Source organism: Palaemon carinicauda, chromosome 38 (genome assembly GCF_036898095.1).
Source record: "Palaemon carinicauda isolate YSFRI2023 chromosome 38, ASM3689809v2, whole genome shotgun sequence".
Classification (NCBI taxonomy): Eukaryota; Metazoa; Arthropoda; class Malacostraca; order Decapoda; family Palaemonidae; genus Palaemon; species Palaemon carinicauda.
This window is the reverse complement of record NC_090762.1, coordinates 43,922,984-43,949,921: the sequence shown is the minus strand read 5'-3', so window position 1 is coordinate 43,949,921 and position 26,938 is coordinate 43,922,984. Positions and strand designations below refer to the sequence as shown.

General features: G+C 38.7%; 1 protein-coding gene across 1 annotated transcript in view; it reads right to left on the bottom strand.

Moving 5' to 3' along the window:
* Positions 1-26,938, bottom strand: part of LOC137630593 (dynein axonemal heavy chain 5-like) — a 429,728-nt gene that overhangs the window by 74,920 nt on the left and 327,870 nt on the right. Inside the window, exons 48-53 of the mRNA XM_068362169.1 lie at positions 25,186-25,451; positions 24,602-24,770; positions 7,619-7,774; positions 6,985-7,140; positions 3,196-3,352; positions 2,932-3,062 (exon numbers count right to left, since the gene is read on the bottom strand). Coding sequence (XP_068218270.1) covers positions 2,932-3,062; positions 3,196-3,352; positions 6,985-7,140; positions 7,619-7,774; positions 24,602-24,770; positions 25,186-25,451 — 1,035 coding nt within the window. The remainder of the gene's footprint in view (positions 1-2,931; positions 3,063-3,195; positions 3,353-6,984; positions 7,141-7,618; positions 7,775-24,601; positions 24,771-25,185; positions 25,452-26,938) is intronic.

Below are 26,938 nucleotides of genomic sequence, written 5' to 3'. Positions count from 1 at the left end.
AGGCATAATCAATTTATTTCTATTTGAACACGATGTTGTATGGATATTTATCCATATTTATACATAGTTAGAATTAACTATATATGCATAAATATAGGCATAGTTATGTTCATATATTTTTATTTGTACTTTCAAGAATAACTAATGAATATTACCAACGCAAATTCAAAGTGTCATTAAAGTAAATACAGTTTACTTTGTATTCATGTTAAATCCTTTCCTTTACAGCAAAACAAGAGATTGGCCCCCGTGGTCTGAGTGAGCTCTGTCTGTACCGGAGCTCCGGTAACAATCCCCGGTACAAAGGTCCGTCATAGTGACAACGTGAACACCAGAGGAAAACTAATATTAACCTCAATGCTGATCGCCTGTACGATATCCGGTTAAGCCGGAGATTCGATGAAAAGGATCGTAATAACGATATTGTGATTATTTATGAAAAAAGGGGTTCATACCCTGATTCTGATCGTCTGATTGATCTCTGTTTGTAACGGAGAACTAGTGACAAAGGTCCGTCATCGTGAAAACGTGATCCTCAGCGGTACGATAACATTCTGAATGTTTGTGTTATCTCCAGTGAAGCCGGAGATTCGATGAAAAAGGGACCGTAATAATCGGTATCACATTGTTAACTCCGGTTCTGGCCGTCTGCTTGATCTCTGTTTGTACCGGAGATCCGGTAGCAAAGGCCCGTCACCGTGATATCGTGACCGTTCCCGGTACGATAACATTAACCTCAATGAATGATTGTGTTATCTCCCGTGAAGCCGGCCGTAACGGTGTAATTATGATCAAACATGAAAAAAGGTTCGTGTGTAAAAGGCTTCAGCCGGAGTCCGAGTGCCGGATTTCACCGTTGCACTCCAAAAATCTGCTCCTGAACGTTAACTAGTTCTCACCCAATGAGTATCCATATAGCGGAGCATAACTCAAGGCGGAGCTAAGCATAACTCACGGAGCTAAGGGTGTCGGTATAAAACGACCCCAATTAATGACTCATACACTAACGTACCTATTAATAGTGTTAGCTATATTAACAGTAACCACATCAATAAAAACGTTTATAATATTAAACGTACTATCATCAACTCTGATACTAAGAGGAGGCCTGAATAACTCGTGATCGTATAAAAACGGAGAACGGGAAATTCACCTCTCTTACTCGAGCTAACAAAGAAAACGAGAGAAGGGATAACTCATATCTGTAGAACAGGGAACGAGCAGTCTCTGTTTTCGCTCTCAAGGTTACATAATAAAAAACTAACATCACACAATAAAACAAGAACATTAATAAAATTGATTGCTTTTCTTAGTAATAACCAAGAACGAAGAATAACGTAACAAAAAACAAGGATATAGTCTAAAACGAAGCCTCTGAGGCGAGAACAAACTAACAGACTAAATCGCTAAACTTTAATTCGCTATTCTTTAAATCGCTATTCTTCGTAGGTCCAAATTGGACTTGCAAGCAAATAAATACCATAGTAAAAATTAATGATAACACTAAAAGGCCATAAAACCTAAGTGATATAATCAAGATGACAGAGTACCAGATGGGCAAAATTAACTAGAATATTTACCGAAGCGAACATAACCCAAAATGGCTGCCGATACCTCGGCAAGACAATCGCTTCCAAAACTAAAAACCACCATATTGGAAACAGAACAAATGCCCGGTACTGTCAAAAGCTGCCAAAACAAACTATGGTACTTAACATTGGTAAGGGTGAAGTATCAACGTCAGTACATATCATAGTTGGACTTTAAACATGGTTCACCAGTGAATATCAAACATTCTCTAGTACTTGTTATGAATTACCTAACTAGGTAGTAGGTTGGCCAGGGCACCAGCCACCCGTTGAGATACTACCGTTAGAGTGTCATTGGGCCCTTTGACTGGGCAGACTGTACTACATTGGATACTTCTCTCTGGTTATGGCTCATTTTCTCTTTGCCTACATATACACCAAACAGTCTGGCTAATTCTTTACATTCTCTCCTCTTTCCTCATACACCTGACAACAATGAGTTTATCAAACAGTTCTTTGCTTAAGGGGTTAACTACTTTACTGTAATTGGTCAGGGGCTAATTTCCTCTTGGTAAGGGTAGAAGAGACTCTTTAGCTATGATAAGCAGCTCTTCTAGGAGAAAGACATTCCAAAATCAAACCATTGTTCTCTAGTCTTGGGTAGTGCCTTAGCCTCTGTACCATGGTCTTCCACTCTCTCGGGTTAGAGATCTCTTGCTTAAGGGTACACTCGAGCAAACTATTCTATCTTGTTTCTCTTCCTCTTATTTTGAAGTTTTTACCAACTTGTTATTTTCAAGGTTTTATAGTTTATATATGAAAGATTTATTTTAATGTTATTATTGTTCTTACACTTCTCTTGCAGTTTTTCCTTATTTAATATCATTACTGGGCTATTTTCCCTGTTGGAGCACTTGAGATTATATCATCCTGCTTTTCCAACTAGGCTTGTAGCTCAGCAAGTAATAATAATGAAAATAAAAATAATAATAATAATAATAATGATAATAGTTTAAGTAAAAAAATTGAATTTTGATCCAAGTTACAATCTGGCATAAGTGTAATGGTCAGTCAGCAAACTGTCGATATCCTCTGACTTTTTGGAAGCTGCTCTTTCTACCATATACATTAGTTCTTCTCTTGTGAAGTATACAGAATTTGTAAAACATAGCTAAGTGTAACATTCAAAATATTTACCCTTCAACCTTAATTTTGCCATAATTCAATGTTATATTAAAATAATATTGATTAGTGAATGAAGTGCAAGTGAAAAATATATAGTGAACCAAGATGGATGAAAAGGAAAATAGAGATCATCAAACACAAAACTCAGTAAAAGAAAGCGTATATCATGAGTGAGCCACGTGGTGGTATGCAAACTATTCCTACCACAAAGACTAACCTGCACAGATGTTAAACGAAAAAGGAGATTATCTTCAAGTTCCTTCATTCGTCTCTTGTTCTCCATTACCTCTTCGATGAGAGCTACACGTTCTTGTTCCAAATCACTCTTCTCTGTTCGGATCACACGACCTGTTCAGGGAAAAACCCAGATTTCTAATTGCTGCACTCTAGTAGAAAAAGCTTCCAACCATAATCTTACAGAAGTGTTTCACATTTTCCTACCACAAAAACTCAAAAGGAAAAATTAAAATTCTATTTATACCTAATAGCTGATCTTCCAGTCCATGAACCGTCACTGTAAAGTCTATGATAGCAGTTTTGGCAGAAACTTCAGGAGTATAGGAAGGGTTTGGGAGTTTTGTAGTTATGTACAACATAAAACCAGGCATAATATCACATTCTTTATCTCCAACAAGCACCTGAAAAGAATAAGTAAAAACAAAGATTAAGCAACCTTTTAAAAGCTGTGATTCTTTCATGACTTGTTTTTCATTACCTATTCTAAAACAGGGTTTTTTTCATCTGTGATATTTAGGGTTAGGCTGTTATGTGGTCCCTAGGATTTCCTGATAAAGCCAGAACAGGGAATCCAATATGATATTATATACTAAAGAACTATTGTCTTCCCTACCAAAGGTAAGTGTATCAACATGCAAAGCAGAGACCCAAGTGTGCATAGTGGAGACCAGGGGTTCACACTTTATTGATCCCGAAAGAGCACCTTCAATGCTAAAGCTAAATTCATTTGCAAAACACATGTCACCCCCTGAGAGTCAATACTAGAGCTGAAGAGAGCCCCATCTTCAATGTCGACAAGACTGGATCATTCTGGAAGAGAATTCCTAATCATTCATTTAATTCCTAGGGAGAGAAAACTATGACAGTACAAGATAGCTAAAGATAGACTAATTTTAATGTTACAGGGAAATGTTACATAAAATTTAAAACTAAAGCCTTTGTTAATTTAAAACTAAAGCCTTTGTTAATTTATCATGCCCTTAAACCCTTGCCCCTCATGAACAACTGGAATTACATGCTTCCCGTGATTTGGAAGGCTAATCGAAAGGATGTGTAACTAAGGCCACTTTTGAAGACAGATTCAATGGCCATTTTATACGCTTGGTAAAGAAGCATTGCGGGGTCAAGAAAAAATCTTTCAAGGTTATGTTAATAATTGACTATATGCACCTGGACATCCCCCACATCTACATGACATGGACCAAAATGTAAAAAGTGTTTTCTTACCACCCTACACTACTTACACTCAACTCTCGTTATCCGTGATTAATTAGTCTATGAAAATAGCTAGCTGTGTATGCCAAATTCATGTACCTATATGAAATAATTTTCTCCTGTAAGAATATATGGTAAGTCTGTCTAATGTGGACACCAAATCCAAAACTTTTTTCATATTTTAACTAAATTGAATGGATTTTACCTGAAATAGACAACTGTATTAACTATGCATTATTACATCTAATAACCCTGAGCTTAAGATTAAAATCAACTTCAATATATAGTTAATTGCGGCGTAAAATTCCTTGCATCATGTTGGTAAAAAATCCGACACAAAATAAATTTATACTCTGCATAAATCCATTTTCGGTCGTAGTTTAAAAAACAGCATTCAATTTTGTCAGCTGAATTCTAGTTTTAGCAAACATTATTGCATTCTAAAAAAAATCATGATTTTTAAAAATAGTTATTTAAAGCACTTTTGTAACTTTGTTTTCAATTTCGTGTGCATTTCAACAATCAAGTATTACAGAGTTCTTTTTTCAACTTTTGGTTGTGATCAGCTGCTGCTGCTCTAGAGAATATGAGCACATATGAATAACAAAAGAGTATCATTTAAATAATTTCTGAACTTATTCAAAACATCTTCATAATGAATATCTTATTTAAATATTACACACAATATATTTATACTTTACTTAAATCTACTCGATAGTAGGCTGGGCTTAAAACACGAAATTTGATTTCGTCATCTTATCTCTAGTTTTAGCTGACTACATTACGGATATGTACTGAAATTCTAAAATAATCATGGTTTTCATAGCTAACTGAGCTTCATTTAATCATTGGTGTGTACTTTTCTCATCAATTTAAGGTGTACTTTAACAACAGCAATTACCAACTGTTTCTATTTTGGTTTTGTCATCAGGTGATCCCTAAATGACAACCGTACTGGGAACAAGCTCACATATAATCAACAGAGTATCATTGATATAATTTCTTAACTTATACAGTATTTTTGGGCTCAGGCCATGTCGTCCTGATGGAAGTTCCTTCATTAGTAGCTTCCTAGGTTATACAGTATTTGACTACAGTGATATATCCCAGAGAATTTACCAAAGGTATCCAGAATTCTAACTCCTGGAGCGAATATCCCTTAAAATTGGATATCGCGTTATCAGAGGACGTATTCTTGACACGTCTCATAGCTATCTACACCCCTAATAGCGTTTCCGCTTCGAGGGAGAAAAAGTGGTAAGAATATAGGAGAGTCGTTAAAGAGGCAACGCTCTAGACACTCCTACTGTACTGTAAATAGTGCCCCGAATCGCCACCGCGAGGCGCCACCAAGCCATTCTTTCTCTTGTAGCTTCGTTGACCGGTGTTATCCCGTGTTAACTCTCGCTATTTTGGAGTATACAGTATTATTTGCCGATTTCTAACTCCTAATTTTCACATTATGACTTGAGTTCTTTGGTAATTTTTGATACGCTGATGTACAGTATTATTTGTTGATTCCTAATGCTAGTTTTCACAGTGGTACCTCTGTTTCTTAGTTTAATTCCTTCTGGGATGGAGCTTGCAAATCAATATGCTCATAAACTAAAATAATTTTTTCAATAAGAGGTGAAGGAAATTCACTTCATGTATTACATACGTCCATAAACACATACATTATTTCCTAGGCTATCGCAGGTCTTACGTTCCAAGAACACTGTGATAGCTGAAAAACTCGAAGTAAATACGGTATATTATTTTGTCATTAATTTCTAATTTTTTCAGATTTTTTCTATTTTCATAAATTTAAGCTTCCTCTATCATTTATAATCCTGTTGTACACTCTTAGAATACTTTAAAGCCAAGACTTACTTTTACTGGAGACACGTCTTTACATATATGTAAATGAAAAAATCAAAATCTGAACGTATGTACTGTTCGGCCAACTGCATTGTTGATCAAACAGATATGTCAATTTATTGTGGCCAAAATGTACAGCTGTACTTAAAATAAACGGGATTCCAATAGCATTGTTTTACTTAGCTGTATCTATTAACAATGCACATAATATTCACGCATTAGTTTCGTATTATGAAATAAAAAAAAAACAGCAAATATACAGTGCCTTTTCCATTGTGTTCTCTGTAAGAGCTTTAATACTACTGTCTACGCTTTCCATATCAGCTGATTATGGCAAACTACAAAATGACCTTTTTTTTTTGTCTTGCTAAAACAATTATTACTATACCTGAACTCTCATTTTTATGTTACGATGTAAAACTATGTTGTGTTTAGTAAAAATACTTTTGTCATCGTTAATTTACTGTCATTTTTTATGGCATATCAAACTTTAGAGGTATGTTATCCCTAATGCCAATGCACGATAATTTTAATCATTACCTTTATGATGCTTTATAATAAAGCTTAGGAAAGTATTGACATTTTCTTCCAATTCATATAGTATTAATGTAATGGAGCCTGAACCCATGGGTCTCCCATATAGACAGAGTCTGTGTATTTCACATTAATATACTGGTCCAGGGCAGGGAAGACAATATTTATTAGGTAAATAATGTTGTATTGAATTATTCATTCTAGAATTTACAAGAAAATTCTTGGGGATTCCACAGCCCATTGGCCAAAATCGGCATTTCCTCCATCAAAAGTCTTTTAATCTTTATGGTTAAAAGACCATTGTTTAGACAATCTAATATAAATTCTTCTCATGCTTTCCCTATTGGACTATTATTCTGACTTTATTAAATTTTCATCACAATTCTTAGTGGCAATAAGAAGAAAAAAAGCCTCTTTCATTTACCTTAAGGATCGATCCAGACTTGATGAAGTTTCTCTCCAATAAGTTATCCAGAACTGGATCAAGTTCCTCCTCAACATCCTCTATCATCATTGGGCGTCCCAAAGATAAAGAATCCTCGAGATGTGTTCGGAAGTATTTGTGATTAAGCGAAGTTATCTGTAAGTCATTCCTTTCATTCAAAGATAGCATAAAACAACAAACAGTAACAAACGCAGCTGCAACAACAACAATGATGGGATTGGTAAAATTTTGACAAAAATAAAAATGATACACAAAATATTTAGATCCAGCAAAAAAAAAGGAAATATATATATATATATATATATATATATATATATATATATATATATATATATATATATATATATATATATATATATATATATATATATATATAAATCCTGAAAATAATTTAAAATATTCTTAAATGCTAATAATTTACCAAACATTTATTAATGAATCAAAATTACAGTAGTAAAATTCTCAAAATGAATTGAAAGAGAATTCTTCCTATTATGAAGTGCAAATTATCAAAATATATAAAAAAAAAAATGCTACCCATTTCAAAGTTGAAATGACCTGACCTACTAAGAAAATCTAATTTCTTCTAGATTAATATTTCAAGTCCACTAACCTGCAGCTCATTTTGTGATTCTCGGTTTTTTATCCAGATTCTCCCCTGTCCCTGGGGGTCGATAAGAAGAGGGTAACATGATGCTTTGGTGACGATCAGACCATTTTGAATACTCAGCTCATCATTTGGTAGACCCTGAAGATTCCACTCTGAGACCTACATGATAGAAAAAAATAAAACAATAAAATCTATTTCCCTACATACCTCTAACAGTAGGGAGGATTCTAAAACGTAGGAACATTCAGGTGCATCTTCCCTTAGTTGGTTGTTCTACACTGGTGATCCCCGGAGGAAAGACTGTAAAGCTGCCGCAGGTACATACCCATGAAATATTAAAAAAAATTTAACTCATTTATAGTGTTTTTATAAATATTCTATCCATGAAACTACTTGTCATGGTGACACTAGTCTGATCTGGTATCCTGACATCTAAGGTAATTGATGTCGATATCTTTTATTTTGAATAAAAAATAAAAGAATATTCAATCAAAACCATAAAGATGTATTATACAAGTTAAACAGCTTTCAAAAGCCCTGCTTCTGAAATAAATCTAAAAATACCACTTGCATAGTATGACACATCATGTTCAACAACCTTGGCAAGGATGAACCTGCTAGCCTCACCTCAAGCCTCAAAAATATATATCTTTTCTTTTGGTACTACAGTATATGTGGGGCATTCCATCAACAAATGCCTCACTGTCTAGGGTACCAAACAGTTGTTGCAATACAGCTGGTGTAGGCCGATTAGCAGAAATCCATGTGTCAACTGAGTGTGACTAATGCGGAGACGACAAAGCGTAGTCTCCCACTTTCGGGGCATTAATTTATACTTCAAGCGGATATAACATTCATTATTTCTCTCATCTTATTTTCAACTATCCCAATATTGTTGCCGATTACTATAAATCGAGTTCTTAATGCTGGGTAAACAATTATCACAGATATTGGGATGCCTTCTTGGTAGCAAAGCAGCTGCAGCATTCTTTGACAGTAAATCTGCCACATGTTTGACATACCTGTTTCACAGAAATGTTTTATGGGTATATATGTGTTCAGTGCATGTTTCATCTTACCTATAGTAATTATAAAGGATACTGAAGATAATAAAGTTTTCCCATAATTAAGAGTCAGAGGCATGCAAAAATATGAAAAATATTCATGGTCTAAAATTTTGTCTTACAATGCTTCAAAGAGATGTTGTATGAGTATATATGTGGTCATTTTATGTTACCAAAACCTTTACGTTTCCATTTTTGCCCTTGAATGTTTCATGGATTCATTTAAAGGCTGTTCATGAATGGCAGAGGAAAAGGAAAGTGACACTGGCCAAGCAGGTAGGACAATGCCCTAGAGACTGACCATACATTCAAGCTGGGACCAGGGAGGGCCAGGCAATGGCTGCTGATAACTTAGCAGGTAGACCTATAGGCTCCCCTAAACAACCTTCCCCCCTTCCATAGCTCACAAGAATGGTGAGGTTGCAGCCACTAAACGAATTACCAAGTTTGATTGATTGACTGATTGATTTGTGGTTTTCTGGCATCCTGACATCTAAGGTCATTGATGCCGATATCGTTTATTGTAAAAATAAATAAATAAAAGGATATTCAATTAAAACCAAAAAAGAAGTAAAGGTGTCATTTTAAAAGTTAAATATCTTTCAGAAGAGCTGCTTCTGAAATAAAGCTAAAAATACTACTAACATGGTAGGACACATCATGTCCAAGAATCTTGGCAAGGATTAACCTACTATCCTCACCTCAAGCCTCAAACAGATATCTACGTCTTTCAATACTGTATGTGGGGCATTCGGTCAACAAATGCCTCACTGTCAATAGTACCAAACAGTCCTCGCAATACAGTTGGTGTTGGCTCTTTAGCAGAAACTCATGTGTCAACCGAGTGTGACCAACACGGAGACGACAAAGAGCAGTCTCCCACTTTTGGGGTATCCCATTATACCTCCAAGGAGATATAACATTACTTTTTGGGCTCAAGCCATGCCGTCCTGATGGAAGGTTCCTTTAGGCAGCTTTCTAAGGGATATTTAGCTACAGTGATACTCCCAGAGAATTGACCATAGGTCTCCAGAATTCTAACTCTTGGAGCGAGTATCCTTAAAATTTTTCTTAAGGATATCGCATATCAAGGGACATATTTCTTGATACAACACATGGCAATCTTCACCCCGAATAGTGTTTTCGCTCTGAAGGGGAAGAGTGCCGAAATTGAAGGGGACCCGTCATCAAGGTTACCCAGTGGATCCCCTTCCTGTACTACTACAGGTTGCAATATAGCCACCCATTCCTTGTTTTGTAGCGAATTACGCACGGTGTACTCCCACTTGCTCTTGTGTTCTAGATCGCTATTTTCGAGGATTTATCATCCATTCTCCAGCATCTTCTGCCTCTGGAAAGTTGAGTATTTAATCTTTCCTGTGTACAATTTTTAGCTCCCTTCTCACAGTTAAATTAGTATAATTTAGATGTGTTTTTCGGAGCGTAGCCGGTAACCGGAGGCGCCATTTTGGACACTGTCAATCGCCATACATGCCTTATTTAGTCAGTAGAACCAAGTTTCTGTTATTTAGCTTTAATGAATTATAGCTATTTAGGCAAAATTATACTAGTGAAGATAAGATCATGCATATATATTTCCTCTTCCTTCAATGTAATGTTCATATACATTAGTCTCGGTGATATAGCGTAGCCGAGATCTCGCCCCGCGCTGGGCTAACATAGCCTACGTGCTTTAGTATACTTTCGTACATTATCTCCGTTTACCCTCGCGTATCGTTTTATCGATTCAACAAGAGATAGTATATCTCTTAGAATTATTTATATAATTCGATACTCATCTCTTTTAGAGATTTAAGGGCAAACCCTCCTTCCCTCTGAGTGCCGCCATCAGGCGACAACCCTATCTTGGTCTTGCCATAGAGTAGTATACTCCTGCTTGCCTAGGCTAGTGTTTCTTGTCTTCCCCCTTGCCGGCGAGCATCCCGGCTTGGTTTTATGACAGTAACTCAGAGTATTCAGTCTTTTTGCCGACAACTCGGCTGCCGGGGGAGTAGTCACTCCCCTGCCGGCTTACAGTTGCAGGCATAGGAAGCCTAGCTTCCCTAGACCGCATCCAAAGTGGTAGTACAATGCCGCCACCTTCTCCCTTGCGGTCTAGAAGACAAGTCTTGTTTTGGCAAGGTCCTGGGCTGAAGAATAGATATTCCTCTGCCGCCAAGGACGGCGCTGATATTGAAACGATGTTTCTGATTTGTGATTGGAATGGCCGACAACCCTGCCGCCTTCTCCCAACACAACACACAAGACCCTTTCCCTGCCCCTCTCTGTCCTTTAGCGATAGCCTAGCCATCGCATGTCTTTGGCCAGTGTTCTACAATCTAACCGCTTCCCGGGTGGGCTACGGTGCCGGCCGGGCTCCTACATAGGCAGCTTGATAGCCGCTATGACCTTCCCCCTATGGACGCAAGGCTCCGGGAAAGGTTGTGCCTGACATGACGGCTGGCGGTGGGAGACCCTAATGTTTTTGAGTGTTCTTCAGTCCTCCCTTGGACTGCCATCCACATCCTTGGAACCGGCAGTGGCTGGCAACAGGTCATGTGGCTAGGTGGAAGCTAGAATGATTCATTCCCCCCTTCCATTTGAACCCTCATTCTGGAAGAAAGCAGTAGGGACAGTAGTACCTACACCCTTATTTATTGTACTAAACTATAATAATAAGGTAGCCCTTCTCTCCATGCTTTCTCTCTCTGTGTCGGCTAGTGCTGCCAGGTACTAGCCTAGCTGGCAACATGCCGGCTGAACTTCAGTATATACTTACAGTGAACCCTCGTTTATCGCGGTAGATAGGTTCCAGTCGCGGCCGCGATAGGTGAAAATCCGCGAAGTAGTGACACCATATTTACCTATTTATTCAACATGTATATTCAGACTTTTAAAACCTTCCCTTGTACGTAGTACTGTTAACAAACTACCCTTTAATGTACAGAACACTTAATGCATGTACTACAGTACCCTAAACTAAAACAGGCACAAATATTAAAGGTGATTTTATATCATGCATTTCCTAAACATGCTAAAAAGCACGATAAAAAATGGCAACCAATGTTTTGTTTACTGTACATTAATCTCTGATCATAATGTAGAAACAAACTGGAGGTAGAGCTTTGCTTATTACCCAGACATATTTCCCATACTTTTCCCTTAGAACTACATCACATCTTCCTACTTTAGATATATATATATATATATATATATATATATATATATATATATATATATATATATATATATATATATATATATATATGGCCTATGTGTGTGTGTGTGTGTATATATATATATATTTATATGTATACACATATACATACCTACATATATACATAAATACATGCATACATATATATATATATATATATATATATATATATATATATATATATATATATATATATATATATATATATATATATATATATATATTACTGTATATATATGGGTTATGGAAAAAATCCGCGAAGTGGTGAATCCGCGATGGTCGAACCGCGAAGTAGCGAGGGTTCACTGTATACAGTAGCCAGTATTTCTGCAGTATAGTACATACTGAAAACAGATAACTATAGTATATATTATACAGTAGTTTATATTTTCAACCATACCCTGTGTATCCTTTCACAGTCCATTGTTGAAACCAGTCATAATATTGAAGTGAAGTATTCCTTCAATACACTGATGAATAATAGTCATCAGATCCTATTTTCCCCACAATATTAATACTCTTTTATGAAAGGGTAAGTGCTAGTATGCACTAATTTTAACTCTAGAAGTTAGAACCCTTCTACTCTAGTTTTCCCTTAATAAGGAAATTCTATATCAATATTGAGGGGGATCACAGCAATGGGCTGGACAGGAAGCACAAGTATGTGTCTTTCCTATTTCCTTTCTAGCTTACTATCCTAAGCTATAATGGTTGAGATAATACCAAAATTTTCTTGCATGAGAAAACATTTAAGTTATCAAGTGTGATAAATTACCACATACTCATTTCAATTTCCTTTCTTTACAGGAGGACCAGGAACTGAAATGTGAGGTGATGTACTATAACCACAAAAGTAGGAACTTTTGTTGTCACACAATGTGCAGGTCTCATGCCGCCTGCGTAGTGACAACCGAAAAACCTTGAGGTATTGGGACCCCAAGGACTGTAACGTCTGCTCGGCCTTGGTGACCGAGGGTTTCGGCGACCCCAAGTCAACATAGTCGAGGGATGCAGCACGTGAGAAGCTTCGGAAATGGGTACGAAGGTTCCAAAAGAACTCTCCTGGACCGTACCTCCACAATGATAGGATGCAAAGCTTACTGTTCCTTAAGGCAACAGCTGAAGCCGTCGTACCCGGGTCTCCCTGCGTCCAGATCACAGTCGAGGCTGATCTCAGTGAAGCCTTGCAAGGCATGGATATCCACCAGGAGGAAAGGATGTCTGAATTGTCCACAGACATGGAGAAGGATCTTCTCTGAGATGATCCTGAGGAAGAGCCTACTCTACCACCCGGAGGAGATGAGGACTACGACTCGACAGAAGCGGAGGAGCCCCTTCTGCCTGTGCCGGCAGTAGAACCGACACCGTCTACATCTTCGGCTCCTACCCCTCCATTAGACTCAATGGGTCATGCAGTTTTGGCCCACATTATCACTCTAATGGAAAGTCTACATAAGGAGAACGTAGACAAAAGAAAAGATTACGAGAGAATTCCGCGAAGCGACTCGGATCATCACTTCCCGAGGGTCTTACAAGCAACCCAAAGTGAAGGACCTGCCACCCTGCTCCGAGACCAATCCCTGGAGGTACGCGGAGTTTATGCCGATCACTAATGGCAAACTCTACATCTCAGAGAAGTTGGGAGCCGTCCACCTGGACGACATTGAGTTTTGGCTTAACTTTGCGGCTTATCCTGAGTGCTTCATCCAGCTGAAGAATGAGCCAGCGTTGAGAGAAGAGACGGAACCAAAGGAGGTCATGGTATTAGACCACAACAAGGGACAGGCTCTCTTGACGAGTAGCCTGAAGAAGGCAGGATACACTACCTCGCGAGTTTCTGCACTGAGCAAGAAACACCCTACCTTTCTTGCTCCTTCTTCGAGAGCCTTCCCCTTCATGTCGAAGGCTTTTCTGAGGCCGCTGATGTAGGCAAACCATGTCCTACACAAAAGGAGTGTAGGCTTTTGTCACTGGCTTTGCCCACAGATGAGAAGGAATGGAAGGAGGTCTACCAAACCTTCTCAGTAGGAAAACTTGATGCAGATATTGCGGGACAGCAGTTCAGGAAGAACCTGCCGAAGCTATCGGACTTTCTCTTGCGAAGGGAGCAAGAGACAAAGGAGGCTAGCCGCCTCCCTTTCCCTCCAGAACTGCATAGGGATGTGTGCAGGCAATAACAGCACCCCAGATATGTACACGGTCCTGGCCAAGATGCACATGGCCTGTACGCCTTCGTGAAGGCCAGGAGGTCCTGTAGGGAGTTCGTGTTCGCCAGTACAACTGTGAAACACAAACCCAGGAAGCTGATTACTTCCTGTATCTGGGGTAAGGACTTCTTTCCAAAGGAAGTGGTCCAAGAAGAAGTAGTAGAGAAAGCTGCCACGGAGAATAGGAACCTTCTCCAGAAGCGGGGCATCTCCTTAAAGAGGAAGTCTTCCCCGGATGCAGGTCCCCAACCAAAGAGGAAGACAAAGAAGCCTCGTCTACCTTCTCTGCCAGCTCAGCAACATCCCAAGGTCACCATGACTGCGATGCCCCAGGTGGTCGCCCAACCACAGACCACCTTCCAGATGGTGCCTCAACAGCTGGTAGCCCAGTCACCAGCCTTCAACCCAGGGTTTGAGAGGCACATCACTACGAAAGGAAGAGGATCTCAATGGGGCTCCTCAAGAAACCCCTCACGAGGAAGGGGAGGACGCAGTCAGGGTGGCAAGCCCTCAAGACCATCTAAACAATGAGATGCTCCATGTAGGAGGGAGACTCCAACACTTTCGGGATCATTGGACCTTCGATCCCTGGGCCCACAGCCTAATAAAAAATGTACTAGGATGGAAATGGAACAGATCTCCACCTTCATTTCCTCAGTTCTTCCAACACTCCACCCCCTTACTGGAAGAATACACCTTAGAATTCTTGAACAAGAAGGTTATAAGGAAATCAAAGTCCATCAAATTCCAGGGAAGGCTGTTTTGTGTTCCCAAGAAGGACTCGGACAAACTCAGAGTCATTCTAGATTTGTCGCCACTCAACAAATTCATCGAAAACAAGTTCAGGATGTTAACCCTTCAACACATCAGGACCTTGTTACCAAAAGGGGCGTACACAGTCTCAATAGACCTGGCAGATGCTTACTGGCACCTTCCAGTCAGCCGCTCCCTCTCCTCTTACATAGAATTCAAGTTACAGAAGACAAAGTATGTCTTCAGAGCCATGCCCTTCGGAATAAACATGGCCCCAAGGATCTTTGCGAAACTTGCGGACGCAGTCGTACAACAACTACGCCTAGAAGGCGTTCAGGCAGCAGCATACCTGGACGACTGGCTGGTGTGGGCAGCATCCAAGACTGCTTGTCTGCAAGCACCCAAGACTGCTTGTCTGCAAGCACCCAAGACTGCTTGTCTGCAAGCATCCAAGAAAGTGATGCAGTTCCTGGAACATCTGGGATTCAAGATCAACTACAAAAAGTCTCGCCTCTCTCCAGCGCAGGAGTTTCAATGGCAGGGAATCCATTGGAACTTGAAGTCACACCGCCTCTCCATTCAACCAAAGAAGGGGAGAGAGATCGCGGGTTCTGTCAAGGGACTACTGAAATCCGACGGATCTCAAGACGCCAACAGGAAAGAGTACTGGGCTCTCTCCAGTTTGCAGCAGTAACAGACTCAGTGCTAAGAGCACAGTTGAAAGATTCGTCAGGAGTCTGGAGAAGATACGCATCAAATGCTTGAAGAGATCTACAGAGACCTGTACCGACCTTGCTACGATCACTTCTCAAGCCGTGGTCGAAGGTCAAGAGCCTAACAAGGACCGTTCCATTACAACCACCTCCCCCATCGGTAACCATCCACACGGATCTCATGATTTTCTCGCCTTAGCAGTCAAGAAAAGATTTGGGATCTGGAAAGATAGTATAGACTTCCTAGAAGAATACAAGTCAAAGTCAACCAGAAGACAATACAAATCGTCCTGGAAGAAGTGGGTGGCTTTTGTTAAAGCAAAGAAGCCGAAAAGAATCCCTATAGACTTCTGCCTGTCCTTCTTCATCCACCTCCACTAACAAGGCTTGGCTGCCACCACGATAACTACGTATAAGTCAGCCTTGATTAGACCTCTTCTATACGCCTTCCAGGTGGACCTGGCGAACGAAATCTTCAACAAGATTCCAAAGGCATGCGCTAGACTTAAACCAGCAGCCCCTCCGAAGCCCATTTCATGGTCTTTTGACAAAGTCTTACACTATGCTTCAACCCTGAACAATGAAGATTGCTCTCTATAGGATCTAACACAAAAAGTGATATTCCCGTTCGATATAGCCTCAGGGGCTAGAGTTAGTGAAATAGTAGCCCTATCAAGAGACGAGGGCCATATTCAGTTCACAGAAGTGGGAGAACTGAATCTCTTTCCTGATCCTACATTTCTCGCCAAAAATGAGCTACCCACCAAAAGGTGGGGTCCCTGGAGAATCTGCCCTCTGAAGGAAGATGTTTCTCTGTGTCCAGTAGTGTCTAAAGGTCTATCTTCGAAGATTTTCAGACTTCAGGGGAGGACAGCTCTTCAAAGGCGAAACCTCAGAATCAAACTTATCCCTAAAACAACTGAGGGCGAAGCTCACCTACTTCATTCCCAGAGCGGATCCTGATAGTACACCCACAGGTCATGATCCGAGAAAGATTGCTTCCTCACTGAACTTTTTTCAGTATATGGACTTTGAGCGACTCCACTCATACACTAGTTGGAAATCCTCCAGAGTCTACTATAAACATTATGCGAAGCAAGTGTACGCCTTAAAACATTTTGTGGTGGCGGCAGGTAGTGTTGTGAAACCTGTCGTCTAGTGCTGCGATGAACAGTGAAATGTTTGGGACTGTTTCAATTCGGGTGGAAAGGTGTTGACACCTTGCAGTGCAATATTCTTTCTATTAAGTGTCACCCTGGTGACACTAGGACTGTTCTTTATAGGTGCAGAATTATACAAATGACACCAGTGCCATGTGTACACTTGTATGCAGTGTTGGACACCAGTGCCATGTGTACACTTGTATGCAGTGTTGATAATTATCCAACATGTACAGTAAAATTATCACAATAATTTTTCAACTGATTTGGAGTGGCTTATAATTTTTCTTCCCTTTCAGGTAGAAAAAATATTTATCTTTCATATGTTGGATGTATGAAATTATTGTTACATTTTAATACAACATCTGTTACATTTAATTTGGCTATTCAATAAATGTAAATGCGTATTTGCGTCTTATTCGCCCGAAATGTAGTCAAATAAAATTAGACAGAGTTTTTTACTTATTTTCCTAAGTAAAGTTCATGCTTGAGGGTACTTATATATATATGAACAAAGATCTGAATGATATCTAGATTTGTTCCTATATGAATACAAACCTTGTTGCTTCTACTGTCGAGTACGACATTTCCCTGCAGGGGGCAGGAAGCCCTAACATTGTTCCATGCTTAGTGGTGATGATGTATAACGGTATCGTCATATATCTCTGTGGTCTGGACGACCATATAGAAGCTGACCCAAGGTTGAGGAACTTATACAAACCCACATATACAGTAATTTCAAGTAATTCTCTGGTAAACTTCTATCAGAACGACATGGCTTGAGCCCAAAAACCGGATTTCGAAGCAAAGCGAAAAATCTATTTTTGGGTGAGATGGCCATGTCGTCCTGATGGACCCACCCTCCTTTTCTAAGAAAAGGATTATATAAAAATCCCCACCCGAAACTACTCTATCAGTAGCACCATGCTTAAATTGCTATAAGGAATGGGTAGCCATATTGGAACCTGTAGTTGTACAGGAAGGGGATCCAGTGGGTAACCTTGATGACAGCTCCCCTTCAATTTTGCCACTCTTCCCCCTCAGAGCGAAAACTCTATTCGGGGTGAAGATTGCCATGTGTCGTATCAAGATATACGTCCCCTGATATTATGTGATATCCTTAAGAAAAATTTTAAGGATAATCGCGCCAGGGGTTAAAATTCTGGAGACCTATGGTCAATTCTCTGGAAGTATCATTGTAGCTAAATATCTCTTAGAAAGCTGCCTAAAGGAACCTTACATCAGGATGACATGGCCATCTCTCCCCAAAATAGATTTTTCGCTTTGCTTCAAAATCCGTTTATTTCTTTCATCTTAATATCAAGTAAACTATCCCAATGCCGTTGCCAATTACTATTAACAAAATTCTTAACAGCAGGTAAAAAAAATATTACTAGGAATGGCATACCTTCTTGGTAGTAACTCAGTTGCAGCATTCTTGGCCAGTGAATCTGCCTTCTCATTTCCAGACACACCTACGTGTAACGGAACCTAACAAAATTGAACCCTTACACCTTTCATACCAATAATTAAAAACCACTCTAAAATCTTTAAAACTAAAGGATTATTGGAATTAATAATGTCTAAAGCTTGTAGGACACTTCTTGCATCACTAAAAATGGTAAAATTGCCCTCGTCTTGTAATGCTATTTTCTCGATAGCTGTTAGTATGCCGTATAGTTCGGCCATAAATAGGGAAGCTCTTGGAGGGAGTGAACCTCTACAATTAAAAGCATTACTATATACTTCAAATCCAACGCCAGCATCGGATTTGGAGCCATCAGTATATATAAAAGTCAATTCCTTATATTCTGCAACATGTTCCATAAAAAGAGACCTGACTTCTATGTCAGTTATATTCTTTTTAACTCCAATAAAGTATTTACAAAAAGATACCTCTGGTAATTTCCATGGAGGCATTGATGTTACTTTAAATGGAATCACCTTACTTCTAACTGTATCAAGACTGTCTATCAGTTGCTTCACTAAAAACCATAAGGTGGAGGGGATTTTGGGTGCATCTCAAAGTATGTTGAGTGCTTTACAAAGCTTGCAGACTGACAGGCTAAAGAATTAGGAAGACTTTGCAACCTAAACCAATACTAAATAATAGAAGACTTTCATTAAAAGTCTAACGGTAATTCTCCGCCGTCAACAAGGAGGCTTGGAATAAGCGAAGTTATAAATGCTCCTGCTGCCAATCTGATACCAGTATGGTGTATAGAATCTAAAATATTTAGTCAACTTGGGGTGGCTAAGGAATATATCTCACACGCATAACTAATTTTTGCAAAAATTAAGGCCTTGTATAACTTTAAAATAGTTTTGCGGTCTGCTCCCCATGATGTATAGGACAAAACTTTTAAAAGACTCAAGGAATCAAGACATTTTGCTTTTAATGATTTCAAGTGAGGAACCCATGTCAACTTGCAATCAAATATCAAGCCTAAAAAACCTTGCTCCACTTGAACATGGAATCTGTTGACTTTTGATGTACATATCAGGGTCTGGATGTACTCCCCAAATAAGACAGAAATGGAAAACAGTAGTTTTGCTTGAAGAAAAACTTAAACCCATTCATATCAGCCCACTGAATAATTTTGTCAATTGCGAGTTGTAGTTTTCTCTCAACCATTGTCATTCTAGCTCCAGAAAATGATATGGAGAGATCATCAACAAATAGTGTGGTTAGAGAATGTCTTGAGGAATGACTGAGGATATCCCATTAATGGCTAGTGCAAATATGGTTACACTTAGCACACTAACCTGGGGAACTCCTTCCTGACATTTCCTCTCTGATAGGGTTTCCCCCACTCTCACTTGAAGAAACATGATTGAATGAACAATGGTAGCCCTCCTCGTAATCCCAATTCATAAATGGTTTAAGTATACCATATCTCCATGCAGTCATATGCCTTTTCAAGGTAAAAACCGACTGTTAAGTGGTGCTGTTTGGAAGCAAAGGCTTCACAAATAGAGGACTCGAGTCATATCAACACATCACTTGTTGAGTGCCTTTTCCCGAATCCACACTGGATGGCCGATAAAATAACCTTCTTTTCCAGGTACCACATCAGTCTTGCATTGACCATCATCTCCATGATCTTTGCAGCTAAAAACTTATTCTTTCCGGGTTTTAAAAAGGCTAAAATAATGGCTAGTTCCCAAACACTTGCATAACTATAATCATGGTATATTCTATTAATAATGCATAAAATGAATAACTTGGTATTAACAGGTACATGTTTAATCACAGCATATGGAATTCCATCAGGTCCAGGGGTCATTACGCGTAGCAAGTGCAGAATCAAATTCTCTTTCAATAAAAAGAGAATTGCATGACTCTTCCCTTAATGTTGCAAAATTTGAAATTTTCTTTTCTTCAATGCTCCTAAACTGGTAACCTGGAGCCGTTTCACACATGCAAGATACATTTGAGAAATGATCAGCCAGGACATTGCTGAACTCAGTTGCTCCTGTCACATACTGATCATTCACCCTCAACACTGGTGGTGGGTTGGGGGTGAATTTGCCTGCTATCTTTTTTACTTCTCTCCTTACAGAAGATGGTGGTGTTCTACTATTAATGGAGGAAACAAAAGACACCCATGACTGGCGCCTAGCTTCTTTCATGGCCCGACGGAACTCTGCTCTACATTTCTTGTATATAATTAAGTTCTCCTCAGTATGGCATCTACACAATGGAGTTAAAAGACCTTGTGGCTCTGTGTAAGGTAGTTCGTTCTGAAGACCATCAGGAGACTGGTCGTCGTTTGAATAACTCAGTTGTTTTAGGAATTGTATTAACTCCTGCTGTATGAAGGGTTCCATTCAGTAAGTCTGTGGCATCATCAATATTTTCAAACTTTTCTGCATTTCCCTCAATTTCACTTCGCTCACGAAATCTATTTCAGTCCACCTTGTCAAGACTCCATCGCGGCAATCTCTGTAAAGGTGGACAATTGTTGGTGTTTATGATTATTGGTGCATGATCCCTAGTATGCCAATCATCTAATATCCTCCAATCAAAGTCAAGAAGGCAATTAGAGCTTGCGATTGATAGGTCAATACATGAAAACGTACCTGTCTGGACATGAAAGTGTGTGGTCTCTCCTGTATTAAGGAGACCGACATCCTCATTTTCCACAATGGATGATATAATATTTCCCCGTGTGTTTGCTAAAACGTCACCCCATAAAGCATGTCTACTATTCATATCCGCCAGTAAGAGAAAAGGTTGAGGGAGTTAATGAGTCACCTCTAATAAATTAACATAAAAAATATTATCATTTGGAGGTAAGTACAGAGAGCATATTGCAAATTTTCTCCCTATATCAATTTGTAAAACCACTGCCTGCAGGGGAGTACGAATAGACAAAGGTATTTGGGAAACATCTTGACAAACGTACATGAGACTTCCGCCCTGGCTCCCAGCTTGTTGATTATATGGTATTCTGTAGCTAACATACTCTCAAGGACAAGGAGTATTAACATCAAGCTTACTTTCCCGCAGACATACAAGTATGGAGGAATGCTCATAAATTAAGAGCTTAAGTTCTTAATATTTGGCCCTTAAACCTTGACAATTCCATTGCAAAACGGAGGAGAAAACTATGGATTATTTCTGGAAGACATCTTGGATGAGGTCTTCCCATTAGAAGTTTTTAATCTAACATTATTAACTGTGGGTTTTTTCAGAGATGGTCTTGATATGTTGGGTTTTACATTTCTGTTTTTCTTTTTGTCCTTTTGATTTATTTGTTGAGGCAGATGGTGGACCTCAACTTGAATTTCCGACTTATTCAATTTATTTTCCGTTTCATTAGAAACATCAACAGACAAAGCATCAAATTTATTTGATGTCATAACTTTAATGTTTCTAATGGAGGGGGGAGAGAGAGAGATGGAGGTCTCTCTCTTTTATAATTAATATATGGTGAGATTCTAGGTTTTTTTCCCTTTTCCACTATAGGTGCATCAGGTAAGCTGGTTTCCAAGTGGAACCTCCATCAAATCAGACAAGGATATGGTTTTTGAGGTTTGTACTAGTTTTTGTTGATACACCGTGGTAAAGCCTCAGGAGGTAATATGCTCACCTCGTCATTTGACATTTTATCAGATGGCATATTTCTTTTTCTAGAGCTATTAGCAGTACTAGGGGGTCTTAATTTTAATGCCTTAGCATAGCTATTTGATTTATTTAATAGTCTTTTGGCATGTTCTAAATGAGATTTGTTGAGGGCAGGTTCTTCCATCTTATACAGCTCGAAGCTCTTGTCTGTGGATTCATGATTCGAGTTCCAATTTAAACATCTGACTTCAAGTGCACATTCTCCATGGTACGATTTGGAGCAAATACCACACATTTTCTGATTTTTGCAAACTTTAAACGGGTGTCCAAATTTAAAACAATTGAAGCGTTGCAGTGGCCTCTGCTTGGATGGTCGTACTTTAATTATTTAGTTTTTAATAGTAATATAGAATGGTACATCAGCATCCTGGAAAGTAAGGATAATCATTGATGTACCTGAGACTTTGTGAACTTTCCATATATTTAGGGGAACCATGGCCAGTATCTCCTCCTCTGTAAATTCATACAGATCTCTGTTAAAAACTACTCCCCTTCCGTAACTAAAATTTAGGTGAGGTTTGACATCTAACTTGATATCATTAGTTGTTTTTAGGTTGGACAGTATTACAGATTGTGTGCTAGATTTGGCATAGATAAGGAGACTATTTTTTCCAAAACGAGATATATCTCCCAGTGCAATAGTTCCTACTTTTTTCTGAATTAATTTGCATATTTTGAAATAATTTCCTGTAACCCCCTTTGATTAAGATACAAGCCACATTGGTGGTTTTGGCTTTCTCTGAGAAGGCATAACTAAATCAGCGTCTTTTTCCAACCAATCGGTTGGTACCTTATCGCAAAGAGCAGCCATGACATTCAAGTTATTAATTTTTAGTATTATTCATGTTAATTATTGTTTTAAACGCTTCATCATAACTACTGTAAGATATCCATGAATCCCATTTTTTCGTCTTCTAGTTTCATCCTTATTTTTTTTATACATCCATAGCACTGAAATGCTTTATACAGATTATCATAGTTTGTCTCTATTGGAATTTGGGTAACATGAAGGATTTGAAATTTCTTTGTGTTACCCAAATTACTCAAGTTTGAAATATTATTAAAATGGTCCTTTCCAGTTCCGAGGTTATCAACAGAATTTTCCCTAATTAAATTGGCATAGATCGTCAACAGTGCCGGGGATGGGGAAGTCAGTGTTAGAAGGGTCCATAGTTAAGGGTGGGATTTTCTTTTTGAATTTGTTGGCTGTTTTGTTCGTTTACCTGCTTGAGAATTTCAAGAAAGTATCACACGTCAGACAGGAAATTTACATTCTCCACCATCGGCACAATGGGAGTATACTTCCCAGATGATCCAATTCATACACTACCCGAAGGATAGCACCAAAACAGGTATAGAGGCACAGGTGTAAGCTAAACACGCCTGTTAGGACTGAGACCAAGAAAATATGGAATCATCCTCCCCATATCTGTAATGATGGGCTTCCAGCCAGAAGCCAAGAGTCCCACCTCAAGGATTTAAATCCCCCCGGGTTCCGATGACCCAACCCTTGAGAGTAGTTCTGCCAAAAAGGTTCAAACCATCTTTGGGAAGGCTGAGATCATCCAATACTCTCACATATAGCTTTGAAAACAAATACCTCCCAACAGTGATACCTTCTCCCATTCATCTAAGCAGGCAATATTAACGAATGTGGAAATATCCACACCATTTAAATAATAAAACAAAACTAAATAAATGAACAAATGAAGTAAACATATAAATGTATATATATATATATATATATATATATATATATATATATATATATATATATATATATATATATATATATATATATATATATATATAAGGGATTTTGACGTAGGAAAAATCTATTTCTGGGCGAGGGACCTGTGCCGCCCAGTGAATAAGCTCCTATTAGCACTTATTCTTAGGTAATTTACTGCTAAATATACCAGAGAAAAAATGTAAAGGAGTGCTAGGTTGACTAGCTCGCTCACCTATTGGTGTCGGTATGGAATTGGGCGTATAATCCAGAGGTCCCGCACCATTTAGATTCATCCACGACAAAGACCCCCAATAGGAAATTTCCAGTATATTTAAAAAATTTTAATGTTTTCATTTTTGCCATAAAATGTTTTATGGAGTCACTTTAATGATATTTAGTGTCTGTGCACGTTTAATTCTATCTATTATAATTATAAAGAATTTATGTTACCCTATATTTTCAATGAAAAGTGCCGCAGGTTCGTATGTACCAGAGGAGTATTCCAAAAACTTTCTTGTAAACATTTTTTTCGTTTCAAATTTGAAAGCATGCGTTTCAAGGATTTAAACAATGTGACTTGAAGGTATGATTCATCAAAATAAGACAGTTTCAATCTCTTGACTGGTAAAATTTCAATATCATGGGCCAGAATATAAATTATTACCAATTCAATGAGAAATTTAGATAAAAATCTGTAAATAACTTATTTCATCTTACAAAAGTGGCATCACAACAACTATAGTCATTGAAAAACCATGGAAAAGAGGTCAAAATGCGATAAATGGAGCAAGAAATTAATGGAAAATATTCCTCAGATTTATTTGATACCACTGTATAAAGTGGCATCACAACAGCTTTGATTATTGAAAAACCATTGCAAGGATGTCAGAATGCAATAAAGGAAGCAAGCTATAAATGGAACATTTTTCTCAGAGATAAGGTCAAACAAAATAAATACTGTAATTCTAAGACAGTTGTTTCACGAGTTATTACTTTTAACAGTACTTACTGTGGCATTATCCACCAACCATGTTGTTATATCCAGTTCATCAGTGTAAGGAATTTTACGGGTATTGAGAAGAGAAGTCCATGAATCTGTCATTTTTGTCCTATACTCTTGATTGAAAGGTCCGGCATACGATAGAAAAGCCGTTGTTATAAGGACATCTCCAACAAGTCTAAAATATACAAGAATAGAATGCATATTGTTAGGCATTCCAAATCTAGGGATGTGATAGGAATAAAATGGAAATGAATGAAATGGGAATGAAAGTAAAAAGATTGACACTTCTTTTATATTTATGTCTAAGGATTAACTTTTTGTAGCATATGCTTTGTGCTTCAAAGATTGCTTTAAAATCAAAATGGGTTTATTCAAATATTCCTGAAATGTTTTTTCCCTTCTCAATAAGTACAATAAAAGATTCATTTGTTCATTCTAGCATCTATGGATATTCATTTATTATGAGTAATATAATACAAATGTCATTACACAAGAAAAACTGTTGTAGTCTAAAATAAGAGGAACAATCCTTTATGAAGATGAAATAATTATAAACATGGCCATTTTTTCTTTCCATGTTCATTACTTACCGACCAAGTTGCTGACGGAAGGCTTTACTTTGCTGAGTCCATCGAACTTTCTCACCAGCAAGTCCATTGATAAGAGTTGCTGCAGCTTGCATTTTCCGTCTGCAGATGTTTGCTGCATCAATGAGCTTCTGTTTTTCAGCTAAAGCTGCTTGATACTGACCTCGGACAATATCCAGCTGACGTTGTTTGTCATCCAATTCAGCCTGTGCTCGGTCTAAATCACCCATGGCAACCCTCAAGCGAGCTTCTTGTAGAGCCAAGTTGGACTGGCAAAAGAATATTTTAAGATTACTAATTCTAGTTATTCTGTCTTATATCACAACATATTAGAATATGTATGATCAACTTCCTTGTTATGGGGGATTCTTTATTATTACTAAATTAATTCAAACTAGAAACTTCATCATTTTTTGTTTAATTGGTAACATTTACATACATACATACATACACCAAGGCACTTTCCCCAATTTTGGGGGGTAGTCGACATCAAACAAATGAAACAGAAAAGGGGACCTCTCCTCTCTACGTTCCTCCCAGCCTGACAGGGGACTCAACCGAGTTCGGCTGGTACTGCTAGGGGAGGCACAGCCCACCCTCCCCCGTTATCCACCACAGATGAAGCTTCATAATACTAAATCCCCTACTGCTGCTACCTCCGAGGTCATCCAAAACACCAGAGGAAGCAGCAGGGCCTACTGGAACTGCATCACAATCGCTCGCCATTCATTCGTATTTCTAGCACGCTCTCTTGCCTTTCTCACATCTATCCTCCTATCACCCAGAGCTTCCTTCACTCCATCCATCAACCCAAACCTTGGCCTTCCTCTTGTACTTCTCCCATCAACTCTTGCATTCATTACCTTCTTTAGCAGACAGCCATTTTCCATTCTCTCAACATGGCCAAACCACCTCAACACATTCATATCCAATCTAGCTGCTAACTCATTTCTTACACCCATTCTCACCCTCACTACTTCGTTCCTAACCCTATCTACTCGAGATACACCAGCCATACTCCTTAGACATTTCATCTCAAACACATTCAATTTCTGTCTCTCCGTCACTTTCATTCTTAGAAGTACAGGGTGGTTTTAGAAGAGGTAGGGGTTGTATGAATCATATTTTTACAGTTAGGCAGATATGCGAGGAATATTTAGCAAAAGGTAAGGAGGTGTATGTTGCGTTTATGGATCTGGAGAAAGCGTATGATAGAGTTGATAGGGAAGCAATGTGGAATGTGATAAGGTTATATGGAGTTGGTGGAAGGTTGTTACAAGGAGTGAAAAGTTTCTACAAAGGTAGTAAAGCGTGTGTTAGGATAGGAAATGAAGTGAGCGAGTGGTTTCCGGTGAGAGTGGGGCTGAGACAGGGATGTGTGATGTCGCCGTGGTTGTTTAACTTGTATGTTGATGGAGTGGTGAGAGAGATGAATGCTCGATTGCTTGGACAAGGATTGAGACTGGTATACGAGAATGACTGTGAATGGGAGGTAAATCAGTTGTTGTTTGCGGATGATACTGTGCTGGTTGCAGGCGCGGAAGAGAAGCTTGGCCGATTAGTGACAGAATTTGGAAGGGTGTGTGAGAGAAGGAAGTTGAGAGTTAATGTGGGTAAGAGTAAGATTATGAGATGTACGAGAAGGGAAGGTGATGCGAGGTTGAATGTCATGTTGAAAGGAGAGTTACTTGAGGAGATGGATCAGTTTAAATACTTGGGGTCTGTTGTTGCAGCAAATGGTGGAGTGGAAGCAGAT